This window comes from Ctenocephalides felis, unplaced genomic scaffold (genome assembly GCF_003426905.1).
Source record: "Ctenocephalides felis isolate EL2017-DRISC unplaced genomic scaffold, ASM342690v1 CF-g0.4_SCAFFOLD_03570, whole genome shotgun sequence".
NCBI lineage: Eukaryota > Metazoa > Arthropoda > Insecta > Siphonaptera > Pulicidae > Ctenocephalides > Ctenocephalides felis.
In genome coordinates, this window is record NW_020539724.1 from 11,099,864 (window position 1) to 11,113,991 (window position 14,128).

The 14,128-nt window shown below is 28.8% G+C and overlaps 2 protein-coding genes across 2 annotated transcripts in view; one reads left to right on the forward strand and one right to left on the reverse strand.

Annotated features, from left to right (window-relative positions):
• LOC113383385 (prolyl endopeptidase FAP-like) overlaps positions 1-14,128 on the reverse strand; it is a 56,449-nt gene that overhangs the window by 14,765 nt on the left and 27,556 nt on the right. The window contains exons 2-4 of the mRNA XM_026621656.1: positions 9,028-9,238; positions 6,355-6,449; positions 6,018-6,145 (exon numbers count right to left, since the gene is read on the reverse strand). Of these exons, the coding sequence (XP_026477441.1) occupies positions 6,018-6,145; positions 6,355-6,449; positions 9,028-9,238 (434 nt within the window). The remainder of the gene's footprint in view (positions 1-6,017; positions 6,146-6,354; positions 6,450-9,027; positions 9,239-14,128) is intronic.
• On the forward strand, positions 10,034-11,787 carry LOC113382690 (caspase-like). The gene is made up of 7 exons (XM_026620919.1): positions 10,034-10,068; positions 10,275-10,376; positions 10,459-10,488; positions 10,548-10,783; positions 10,844-10,909; positions 11,034-11,288; positions 11,446-11,787. Exons 4-7 carry the CDS (start codon positions 10,597-10,599, stop codon positions 11,667-11,669), a joined length of 732 nt encoding a protein of 243 aa, XP_026476704.1. The 5' UTR covers positions 10,034-10,068; positions 10,275-10,376; positions 10,459-10,488; positions 10,548-10,596; the 3' UTR covers positions 11,670-11,787.

The following is a 14,128-nucleotide window of genomic DNA, read 5'->3' on the forward strand; positions in this document are numbered from 1 at the left end:
TTCGCCTCTAGACCAAATGTTGGACTTCATTTATTTTTGTACCATATATATAGCAAATTCTGCTTCCAGGATGTTGTGTTGGCTTTGCTCTAGTTATTATTTTGACAGGGTTCCACATCAGCATTAAAAGCAGTTCATTGTTGTGATCGTCATAATAAAGTGCGAGGCGGCGCATAATAGTCTAAAGTTTGGAATCAAAATGTTCCGACGACGTCAGTCAGCGCGATTATTATTCACGTCGAATGATTAGACGTCTAATTCCGTCATGATGCGAATTTCTGATCAAAATCTTTCCATACAATAATAATCGATAAAGACATTTGAATTTTGAGTGATTGGTAATGTTGATTAAATTAAACTGAATATAAATTGAAACTTGCCTAATTTAAATATTGGTACGAAAGATTGTGGCATAATACAAATATAATGCAACATTTATTTTTTAATCCATTCTTGGGTTCCAAGGCCTAAAGGTTAGAGCTACGGCTCGGTTTTCACATGCAAAAATATCTTAGTATTGAATACTTATATTGGTCAATTTGCTATAAATGATACAAAAATGAACTATGTCCAAAATTCATTTTGAATTCAAAAAATAGTTTTTTTTACCAAATAATAGACACACACACCAAATAGCAGACTACACTAAACTTGGCAAGCTGCAATAGCAAATGTAGATTTTTTAAATTATGAAATACCCATCTTGAGGTTATTATAAAGACAATTACTCTATTACTGTATATCCTATAATATGTTAATCATTTATTTAAATATAGTAATTCTGAAAACACAATGAGCAAAAATTTGGCCTGAATGAATAAAATTTCACCGAAAGTAAAATTATCGATTTCATCTTTCGAACAAGGTAGTGATAAAACCAATATGGACTTATAGCATTGAATTGTGGGGCTGTGCGAGCAAATCCAACATAGTGCTAATGCAACGTGCCCAATCGAAATTATTAAGGCAGATTACTGATGCTCCGTGGTTTGTTAGCAATAAAACCTTACACGATGATCTTCATATTGAATTTATAAACAGAATTATACAAATCAACAGTGTAAAACATTTTCATAAACTAGAACATCATACAAACTATATAGTCAGTCAGCTTCTTGAGACAGCAATTTCAAGAAGACTGAAGAAGAAGCTGCCTAAAGATAATATGGAGGACCTTTAGAACTATCACAACCTAATATGAACAGAATAGTAGAATTACTTATTGAAGTGATTCTCTAATTATCAATATTTTATCAGATTAATTTATATGTGTGTTTGAAAGTGTGTGTGTATGTATGTGAATAACATAAGCCAAATAGCTCATAGAATTGTCATGTATTCTGATTGCTATTGAAAATAAAATTAAAAAAAAATGTTTCGAATTGAATATATTTTGCATTACTAACCTTTTGAACACGAAAGTGTACAACATTCGAAGAGATAAGTTGCATATACAGATGATAATCTTTAATACAGCAGTAAGATGACTAATTTAATAATTGATATAATTTTATTCTTATCAGTCAAAATAATGGTTTCTACGACGTATATTTGATAAGATATTTATGTACTTTTTATCTGTTGATAAATAAAATTGCACTTGCTACCGGATATTTCGATATGAACATAAGATTTAATATTTTTAATCAAAAATTTAGATGCTTAGGAATTTTGAGAATTTTTTCGGCTGACTGAACATCCGAATAGCTTGCGAAAAAGATTTTGGATCAACTTCATAACAGAATAATGACTTTCCAAAAATCGAATCGAAAAATTCCTAATGTTGATTTTATCAATTAGAAAAAATCTATTTTGTCTTTTTTCTTATTTTTATAATTTCACTATATGGAACTTCATTACTGGAAGGGGTTCTTAGATTTTTACTCATTGGACAATTGATTTAATGTCTTATGTAAATAGATGATCAAACAAATAATAATAGTAATGATAAAAATGAATAATCAGAGCTAAATCTGTAATAAATTATACATTTGTTTAATTTTTTAAGTTCACAAAGATTCGTATTGAACCTAATTATACATTCCAACTATTTTAGGTACTATTTTTGAATTTTCCAATGTGAATTTTACTCCTATTCTCTATCCCTCGACTATCCCTGATATATTTCCCGTATGATACACATATGAAACCATATATAATAATGGTTTTGTATGAAATGGTGAAATATTACAAACGTCGGTAATAGGTTATAGGTTGCTCTCTGTAACCGCTAACACAAACGGAAAACGCATTCGGTAATTCAGCCACCGCGAAATGTTCTGGATTCACGGAACATGATTCGATTTTGCTCAAATTTATTAACATAAGCAATATTATTCAGTAAAATAATTTTGGACAGTAAATAATAGACTGCAGATAGTAATAGAGCAAGTGCAAGGGATAAAATCTCGAAAGGCACGTGGTGCAATTTATATAAATAGTGGCAAAAACTTGACAAAAATATTGTCATTGTCGTAGTAGGGGGAAGTCCCCGAGTGCCGGACACCTAAGGTTATTTATAAATAAATCAAAAAAATATTTTACGAAATGTTTATTAAATTATAACTTATGTTAAATAACAAAGTTAGAAATCAAACTGAATTAAAAAAAACGCAACCTTTGCTAAAAATAATTAATACTATCAATAAAACATTGGTAACACGAAATATGATTCCAGAAAGTGGCACCTAGTACCGGACATTTCAAAATAACCTGCATTGAACACATATGTAGCTATCTTCACACTCTTAATGTCTTTAAAAGGATTTATACTCGCTTAAATAATACGTGTTAAATAGAGTGTCCGGCACTAGTTGTATTTCATTGTGACTATTATATCATGAATGTAATTTGTTAGATGAAATCTTGAAAATTTCTACAATACTGAAAAATATAATATTTTTCCAAAATGATATTTCTATTTTTACTGAAATTAAAAAATGATACGTATTATTACATAAACAGTACATAAATTAATTTATCAATTATTAAAATATTTGTTTATTAAATTCGCCAGATTGATACTGTACAAGTTCCTGTCCATGTGGAAATTATATTTAAATTTATTTCTACATCATTTTGCTGACGGCCTAATACTAAAAAACTATCCAAGAAATGTAGTTAGAAGTTATGTCAAATTTATTAATAATTTATTCATATATCTACTTATAAAAAGCATTATAAAAGTATGATTTATAAATAAAACCTTGATTTGCTTATCTTATTTTCTTTATGGTACGTGCGGATTCTTGGAATGGCATATTTCATAATTCATGTGGAGGACAAGGATGTTTGCGGAGAAAGTAATTCATGTCATAAATATAAATTGATCCTGTTCAATATGGTGAGCATATTATGTAGATAAACAACCTAATTGGGGAATTCTATTAGAATCGATACACATGTCTATATTGTCCTCAGTTGAACATATTACTTCTGATATAATGCAAAAAATTTTTTATAACCAGATGGATTTCTGTCTAAAATCTTTTCGACTTTACATGGTTTTATATTTATTGTTAATTAAAATTGGTCGAACAGAATGGGTATCTTTCACCATTAATGTTTCATTTATTTTCGACTTAGTAGCTGCTAATATTTCAAGAATACATGTATATATATTAATGTTAGCAGATCAATACTATTTCATATTCAAATCACGAAATGTTCTGGGTCGTTTATTATTTCAAGGGTTCGTGATACTGGTGCACATTACTGTTAAACATTATCGCCGGCTGCCCCATAAGACCATAACCAAGTTATTCGGTCTCCAGAATGGGACCGAAACAATACTAGCCGGAGCTAATAACCGGAGTATGTGGAAGACGGGGTACTTAAATTTTAGGAGTATGTTCTGGGGAATTACACACTTGAGAATTACCGGAGAAATATTTGAGAACACAAGAACTGTCTTAGCGTAATAATGGGATGATTTTAGACGCAAGCGTTGGGTGCAAAATTATATTTTTGAGTTGTTTAACAATTTGGTTGCTTGGCGAAACTGACGAATAAATTTGTAACTATGAATTGTCACAAAGCGTAGGTAATTCATTTAATATTTTACTATTGATAAATATCAAAATAAACTAGTGGAGTATGACATCGTGTCTTCAGGCAAAATCCTGAATCTTTCATACCGCAATTTAAATTTTAAAAGCTTTAAAAAATTTTGAAAACTTTGAAAAAATAAATTTTTCTATTGGTTGTGGAAATTTTTGATTTCCTGTACAAATTAAAAAAAAATTGAACAATTTCTCATTATGTGAATACATATGATATGTTTTTTGAATCATTCAAATCGGTTGTTTCCTTCTGTCAAAATTGTCATTTTTTGCACATTTTGCCTAATATCTTTAAAACAGTTGACCAAAAACCAATCAGCACGTCTCCCCATCAATAGCATTCAAATATTTTTTGAATAATTCAAATCGGTTGATCCGTTATCTCAAAATCGTGGACAAAAAATTGTATCCGCACAAACATACGCACATCCATTTTTTCTAAAGTATGCCAAAATGTTCAGATACGTAAGGATATGCAAAAATATACATTTTAGACTTTTGAACTATTACAATAACTTGCTCCACGAAAACTTACCCTTTCCACTCGGATGCCGCTGCTTCGGCGACAAAATACGAATTGATTCTGCAATTCGCGAATGGAAAGGGTTAAATAAAATTCGAAAATATCAATAACGATTGAACAAAAATATATTTTTTAATTAAATTAGTATTATAGAGTTAATTACATATAATTAGTTTTATTATATTAACAGTTATATTTTCTAGCAATTCGTTTGCAGTCTGATTCTTTAGAAATTTAGGAAATATTTTTATGGTTCAGTTGACATTAATTAAATAATTTTACTTAAATTGCTGAAGTAATAACAAATTTGAATAAATTTCAACGGAACAATCTATTTCGACTGCTCAAACCATCTCTACAATACTTTCACGGTTCTTCTCAAAAATTCATCTTCCGATACAAAATTGAATAAAAATCGTTTTCCCCAGAACATGATCCAACAAAAAATAAACGTCCCACACATCATCTCTTGTTTGAATCAGAGTTCTTCCACAAATGCAACACGTGTCGATAATGGCAAGTCGGAGAAACCACATGTGTAACCCAGATATTGGTTTTCGCATTATCTCCCAAATATCTTTTATATATGACCTTCTCGATGCCTCGGAACTTTTTACCTCGATGATGGGAATTTGAACGATTTTCTCGCATATACTATGTTAAACTTTGTTACAAAATATGAAGAATATTAAAAAATATTCAATGCAAAAATTTCTCGAACGAAAGTTCATGGTTTGCAAAAGTTTGAATAAACGAATAGATACATGTAAAGAAGATTGATGATGCATGTCGTTCGAATATTTTTTGTATTTTGTTTTCTGGATAATAGCTGATTTTATGGAAGTCTGTAATGATATTCATATTGTTATACAATAATTCTATTTTTACTTAGAGAAACGTCTTTTAATGAATTTATTCGGTTGCAAGTTGTAACAATTCTGGTTTTTATTCATGTAATATTTTACATAATATTTGAATTAATCTCTATTTTAATTTTACATTTATAATTTAAAGTTTGGTTAATTTTTTTCCAAAATATTGGTTCTTACCCCTATGATATTTTACATATGGGTATCTTAATTCATCTCTCATTTACAAATTACAAATATATTATCAACTTTGAGTGGCAATTATTTAGTTATTTAAAGACCTTTAATAATTGTTTATTTTGGTACTGATTGGATCAATATGAGATCAATATATTTCAAAATTAATTATCTTTATGTCAATATATGTTTTTATCAAATCAATAAGAAAACAGATAATGGCACTCATTATCAGAGATTATCTATCTAATGGTATATATCATCAAATTTTGTGAATGGAAACAATTTGAAGAATGACTTGGCTATTTTTCTTTGCGTTTTTCTTGGACTATGTATAGTTCGGTCTATCAAAGAATTTTCCAAAAAAAATTGTAATTAAAATTTTACCTTGTTTCAATGTCGTATACGGCATATTGGGCTAGACAAGAATGTCTGAAGAGTTTTTGAACATTTTGCGCCAGAAGTAAAAATCTTCGGTCGGCCGAAATACTGAACCTGGCTGGATTTAAGCTCCTCTGAAAAAAATAATTTTATTTAAACCAAACTTTAAAATAGGCACTATAAAAAATTAAATCATCTTTGTAATAAAAATTTCTCATTTGTGTTTTTAATTGCAAATAGTCATTTTTGTTCATCAAGAACATAATAAGGGCATGGTCAGTCCAATTTTATTAATTCATATAAGGACCTTTAAGATAATTATTTTATTATGATATTGACTTACATATGTCTGGTTGGATAATAGAGTCTTTTCTGATTGATTCGAAGCGAATAATAAGCTTATTCCGCCCCACTTGTCCAAATATATGAGTTCGTCCGCTGAAAATAGAATTAAATTAAACCCATTATAATTTTCACTTTTGGGAACAATCCAAATAGAACAAAACCTACTATCATAATTGAAATATAGTAACATAACTCATAAAAACATTTGGTTAAGACACTTTTCATTATACTATATCCAAGATCATGCTGATTTAAAATTCAAGATTATGGCCTGAGCCTTTGATAGTTACATATTTGGGTTCTTAAGGTTTCCAACCCAAATTTAAAACCTAATTGAAAAAAACATTAAGAATATAATATAAAACAAATAAAAATATTTAATATTCAAAAATATAAAAATTAAAAAAAAATTAATATTGAAATAATGTATAAACTGTACCAAATGATGCATATATATAATAGGATGGTCCTTAATATGGACATTTTCGAATTTTCTTGCTCTCAAGGGATCAAATGGTTCCAAATTGATAAAAAGCAATTCTCTGACAGTTTTAGCTCTTAATATTAATATTGTATATCAAAGATTTGTATGGAAATAGCATGAAAAAATTTACAAAAATTTAGCAGGACGTCGAATTTTTAATAAAAAATGACACGAATTTTCACTTTTAATTCATTTGTCGCTAAGCCTAATTTTTTTTTTTAATTTTCAAAATTTTTTCCATGCTATTTCCATACAAAGTTTGATTGAATTGCGCACTATCTAAAAGTTAATATTAAGAGCTAAAACTTTCAGAGAATTGTTTTTTATCAATTTGAAACCATTTGAACCCTTGGGAACAAAGAAATTCGAAAATGTCCATATTATAAACCACCCTAATATGTAAGGACTATTACCTGAACTATATTGATTTAGTTATACATTACATAAGTAATATTTATGTAAATTCTATTAATATTTGCAAAGAGAGTTTTAGAAAACCTATTTCATTACATAATACGATTTTCTGTGTAATATTATAATTTTCTCAGCTGCCACGACCTTTACAGAAATATACGGACTAATGTCAAGTAGTTGTTTTATTATTCATAACTCTTGAGAGTGATTCCTTATTCTGATATAAGAGCACGTTCGAGCCAAAAAATAACTTTGGTAAAATAAATTTGATATATTTCTGCGGATTATTTTTATACAGCGCTTTCTAAATTTATTATAGAACATAAATATTATATAAATTCATTAATCCAAATTATTTGTTTGGACTGCTAATAACATGGCAACCATGAAATTATAATTAAGTTTCCGTAGGACAAGTTATAGTAATCGCAAAAAAATCTGAAATGAAAATTTTTATATATCTTTACATTTCAAAGGTTTCTGAATATTTTGGCATACCTTAGAAAAAATTGATGTATGTGTGTGTGTATGTGTGTGTGTGCGTGTGTGTGTGTGCGGATACAAATTTTAGTCGACGATTTCGGGAACACCGATCAACCGATTTAAATGATTCAAAAAACATTCGATTCGTATTGATAAGGAGGCGTGCTGATTAGTTTTTGGCGAAGGCAGGTTTAGCCGTTCCGAAGATACGGGGCAAAAAGTGCCAAAAACGGTAACTGAGTTTTTAAGAGAACGGAGCGTCCGATTTTAATAATTCAAAAAACACTTTACTTGTACGGTTTCGGAGATCTAATGAAAAAAGTAAAAAAAATGTCATTTGGCGGTCAAAAATGATCATTAGACATATGCACAGCAAATTATCAGATATTTTATAGAGATTTTAACAATAAGTATAAATTTTGTTTACATTCCATTTTTACTAATTTGACAAATAATATATCATCTATATGTCATAAATTATTTATAAAACAATACCTGTATTTCTATTGCAATAGTAAATATTAATTTGCTAGCAATATTATATTAATTTAATAAGCTTGTACAGAATACAAATCATATATTAATCGAGCCAAAAAGTCATAAATTTGGGTTGTATACAAGTTGATATCATATAATAAAATATTTATTACTGTTTTACTATATACAATGAACAAAGTAATAAATCGGTCTTTATAACACTCTGTTAATTATTTGTTTTAGCAGTATAATAACAATTTTGGTGATATTTAACGTACTTGCAACAAGATAAAAATATAATTTTGATTTGGTTTTGATAAAGCAATGATTTTTTTTAGTTTAAACCAGAATTGATTCAATAATCGTACAAAAAATATTTACAATCTATTAAACTTTAAAATTACTTTTACATAAAACACTGTATTTGAGTTGATGACATTATAAGATTTTATAAGATGTTTTTCCTTAATATAAAATGAATTAAAGTCTATAAAAATTCAGTTTTATTACCACCCACATGTTCGTCTAGGGATAGTACACATAAAGTTGGACGAACGATAAAAAAGTAATATAAGAAGGAAATCTTAAAAGTTTTTTTATTGGCTGTAATATAAATCAAGGTTTGTGAAAACTCAATTAAACCATCATAGACCAAGACTTTACTTTTCCTCATATTTGGGTGTAAATTATTAGCTTTCCGAAGGAAAAGTTTAGGCTGTCGCCAGAAAATTGAATTTGCTGAGTTTAAGTTTACTTGACGTTTCAAGTAAACGAAATTGTGTGTATGTTTGTATGTACTATTTAAATATTTACCAGATATCCATGTTCCATTGAATCTCAAAGGATTATAATCCCCGTCCACAATGTCCTGCATTCGTATTCGGAGTCCTTTGACCCTTGGTCCTTCATCTGGTGGGGTCAGGAGCACCACACTGGTCACTATTAGAGCCAAAACTAAAACTATGACCAGCACTGCTATAAGGATACCTCTCCAGTTTCGTTTTGTAGTGTTACTAGAAACCAACTGGAAAGAAGAAAAAATTAATCTATAAATGATAATTAAACCTTTTCTTGTAAGATAGTAATAGTTTTAGATGTTTGCTATGACCTGGACTAATTATATCAAATACAGTGCCATATAGTGTATGGAATTATTACAATTATTTTAATATATCAATTTTCCTACAGAAGTCCTTATTCCTTTATATGGATTGCAATAACATGTCAAAACCAGGTCACGAGACAAACGCAAATCTTCAGAATGAAATTAATTCCTAATTACAAAGATATGATCATCAGAATCGGTATGTGTGCCTTGTTAAAATAATTCTGCCTGAATTAACATCTTAATTTAATCAAGTTAGATGAGAAACCATTATGGAATTGATACTGAGTTTCTGTACTCCGTTAGTAATTTATTTGATACAAGTTATGAAATTTCACAAACCCATATGCTAATATTAGTATTGGTTACCCAAGACAGTAATTCATAAAGGACTTTTGCATATTTAGATTTTAAATTGATTCTTTTTCAATGAATCATCCCATTTCTATGATATCATTATTTATCATATATTATCTTATCATCTAAGCTTTTCATTTATTTGATAATATGGATACCAAAATCAATTTTTGGCAAAACTTTATCACTCACAATATATATCACTCTTCAGTTGTACTTCAAACCGAAATCAACTGGAGACGTCAATAACTTACCTTTTGTTATACTAAGCTTTTACTTGTTAAATACAAAAATACGAGTATAGTAATTATGGATAATCTTTATGATTATTTTGGTAAAAGTGGTGAATCGAAAAGGTACGTTGAAGAACATGGTTTGACGTCAGAGTCAAGGTGAGTAGTAATTTTTCAAGCACCTAAATAATATATAATATATATTATATTTTTTTATAGTTTGATATCTATATTATAGATATCAAACTATATGATTTAAAATATTTAATTAAATGTATATTTGATTTAAATAATAAGTTTATTTTATATAATATTGACATAATATAGAGAATTGCTTAATTATCAATATTTAATTTTTTTACAAGACCAGCAATATTTGACACCCGTGATGCTGCTCCATTTGCTCTACCAAGAGCATATGTAACAGGTCCATGTTTAAGCTCTGACGATAGTTCGAACAATAGTAGGTAAGAATTAAAAAAATTATATTAAGAAACTTTAATTAAACATAATAATTCTATATATAAAACTCACAATATTTTCTTTTAGAACTTCTGAATCAGCAGTTGTTGCTGTCAGGTAGTACAAAATTGAATTTTAACCTGTTTCACAAGAAATGAAATGTAAACTATTTTTAGTCACCATACACCGAATGCATTAACATCATTTTTAAATGATCGTTATTATATGGGTCACAAAAATCAAGGAAAAGTTATAGTATTCAATCATTTTCAATTCGATGACTTTGAAAATCGCGATGGAACACATGAAGATGTGAAAAGAATTGAAAATACTTTTGGGATAAAGTTAGGATTCAAAGTGAAAGTTTATGATGACTTAACAGTGTCGCAAATACTGCAAGTTGTTCATGGATGTATGAATTTATTGTATATTATTTGCTATTTCCTTTATCAATCACTCATTAATATTTTAGTGTCCCAAGCTGACTTTTCTGACGATAATTGTCTAGTGATTATTATATTGACTCATGGAATAGAGAGTAAGTAGAAATATTTGCATATCATCAGTTGGACTGTCCAACTTATACCAAAATCCATAACTATAATTTTGGTGTTTAGTCAGGTGAGTTATTATTATAGATGCTAATTATTTTATTTTTGCAGAAGGATTATTAAAATCCAAGCAGGGATTTTATACGTTGGACGATATTTATGAGAAATTAGCTGGTGATAGATGTCCAACCTTAGCTGGAAAACCAAAGTTGTTTTTCATTCAAGCATGCCGAGGTGCAAAATGTGACCCAGGTGTTGAAATCCAAAGGAGACTAGAGGGCCAGACATCAAGAGATTTGCCACAATTTAATTCTTTTAGAATTCCATCGCATTCTGATATTTTCATGGGATTCAGTTGTTTCGAAAGTATAACATAAAATTTTATCTTTGAACTTACTTCTGGTACTACTACTTATTGTCAAACTTATTTGAATTTCATAATTTGTTTCAGTTTTAAAAATAAAAAAAATATTTAATGCATTTGAAATAACTTTGCTTCTTCGATAATTTACTTTTTTTGTAGATTACGTTTCATGGCGAAGCTCCATGGGCACCTTCTTCATACAATCTCTCTGTGACGTTTTGGACACAAATAGTCACAGAGATGATTTGCTTTCTATGACGACAGCAATTGTAAATAAAGTTGGAGAAATGCGTTCAGTATCTGCTGATAATACTGAACATGATATGATGCAAACTGCTACATTTATAACTACTCTAAGAAAGAAATTTTATTTTAATCATTAAAGTGTGATCGATAGTAATCCTGCTGACATGATCATTAAATCCATAAGATGGAATCTTTTGGTAACTTGCTGGCACTTTATAACCTATGAAGGAATGAAAATCTAGCAGTCATTGGACACGCCGGAGGTTCGGAGTTCGAATAAAAATAAAAAAAGTAACTAGTTTATTGGTATTTTAAGTATTAAAACTAAATAGTATTGATATTTTGCCTTGAGACAACAACAACAACAACATACAACTTCTAGATATGTGTAACTTATCGACTTAATCAATAAAAAATAAAACAATTAATTCATTTTATTTTATTAATTAATTTATGAGTGATTAAACTAGGAAAACGAACGAACACGTTAACTTGGAATATTTTCTAAGAGCAATTTTTAAAAAATCAACAATTTTTATAAATGAACCAGTTTCCACAGGACTTTAATGCTTTAGTATGTTCATTAAGAACAAGTACTCTATCGTTATACCAAGTAAATCGTCTAATTTTAATTTAAACAAACGTCAAAAAAACTACTCATTTTCTCAAACTTTGATAGATTTTCAAAATTAAATTACATGGCGTAAGGCCGTAATATTTCAGTAAGTTCTATAAGACCATGATGTATATCGCAAAAAAAGGTTCTATAAAAATCGGTTTAATTTTTTTTTCAACAGTTAATTACAAGAAAACGGCTCGGTAGATTTTCATCTAAAACTAATCAGTATCATTCCCAACAAATATCTTTCGAACAGTTTTTGATTTTGCAAAATCGATTCTGTAGTATGAGCTGAAATGTGGATGAAACGTTTAACTATTTTTCCCAAATTACAAAGAAACGGTTAGGCCGATCGTCGCACAAAACTGAGAAACGATAATCCTCATCGAGATACATCAATTGCTTTTTAAATTTCTGAAATCGGTTCAGGCGTTTTTGAGAACGTCGATGCAAGTTCTAATTTTGACAAATGCGAAAAAGACCATACTAATTTATGCAAACATTGACGAATTTTTAAAGCTAAACCAGTTGCCGTAGGGCCGTAATATTTTAGTATGATCTAGAAGACTATGGTATCTATCGTCAAAAAAATAATAATAAATATTGACGAAAAAAATTTTTTTAACACCTTATTACAAGAAAACGGCCCGGCCGATCTCTACCAAAAACTAATCAGCACGATTCCCAACCAATATTTTTCGAACGGTTTTTGAATTTTCATAATCGATTCAGAATTGCGGGCTAAAACGTGGACAAAATTTTTTTCACTTTTCAGCGATTTCAGCACGATGCCATGCACCCCACTAGTTTAGCTTTTAAATTGTCATATTTATATTAATTTATCATTTATTTGATAGTATGGATATCAAAATCATTTTTGTATTTGCGAAACTTATACATTTTATCAGCGTCAGTTGTACTTCAATCCGAAGCCAGTTGAGGACGTCAAGTCACTTATCAGTAAAAACTTGTAAGTTTTATCGATTGGTGCAAAAATTATGTTGGATACTAATATTACCACATAATAACTGGTAAATTATAAAAATACAAAAACTTACAGAATACAAAAATATTGAAAAATTATGGCTGATAAAAATAAAAATGTTAGTGAAAGTAGTGAATCGAGAAACCATGTTGATGAAAGGTGTTTGAATTACAATACGACAAAAGATTAATTGATTAACATGTTTCAATAAAAAAAATGTAAACTATTTTTTCAGTCCATTATCAACATTATTTTCAAATGATACTTGTTATGATATGAGTCACAAAAATCAAGGAAAAGTGATTGTGTTCAGTGATTCTTCACCTGGAGCCCTGAAATTTTGGAATGGAAGAACATTTAAAAACGATGTAGACTCTATTCAAAATACCTTTGGGAAAAAACTAGGATTTGATGTTAAAGTTTATAATGATTTATCATTGTGGGATATACGGGAAAAAGTTGAAGAATGTGTGGATTATTACAATAGTATTTTTTGTTAATTTATTTAATAATAACTTATTATTATTTTAGTACAAAAAGACGATTATTCTGAAGATAATTGTCTGGTGGTCTTTATGTTAGCTCCTGCAGCCGGGTGTAAGTAGAAATATTTGCATTCTGTGTAAGCAATCATATTTTAGCTAATTAGTGAGTTATCCTATAACTTATTTTTAAATATAAAACTTGTTAATTCATATTATGAAGCTTAAAAATATTTTCTATATAATCCATTCAATTCTATTTTTTAAATTCGGTTTATGATTTTTCCCTAACCTCAAGTTTTTGCTCACATAAACACATACTTTCCACAATTTTGGTCTCAAATGTTCCAGAGAAAATATTAAAAGTCCGATTTCCTGGAGAAAACATATGCTCCTCTTTCGGGATATTAATAATTTATTATCTTGTAGATAGGCTTTTAAAAGCACAGGAAGATGTTTATAGTGTGAAATCAATTTGGGAGCAATTTAGTGGTGATAAATGTCCAAGTT

Excerpts from the sequence above, each read along its gene's own strand:
- LOC113382690 (XM_026620919.1), top strand. The coding sequence starts at position 10,597 with ATGGGTCACAAAAATCAAGGAAAAGTTATAGTATTCAATCATTTTCAA. Across the intron at positions 10,910-11,033 it reads ATTGACTCATGGAATAGAGA|AAGGATTATTAAAATCCAAG; the intron begins GTAAGTAGAAAT and ends TTATTTTTGCAG. Across the intron at positions 11,289-11,445 it reads GGGATTCAGTTGTTTCGAAA|ATTACGTTTCATGGCGAAGC; the intron begins GTATAACATAAA and ends CTTTTTTTGTAG.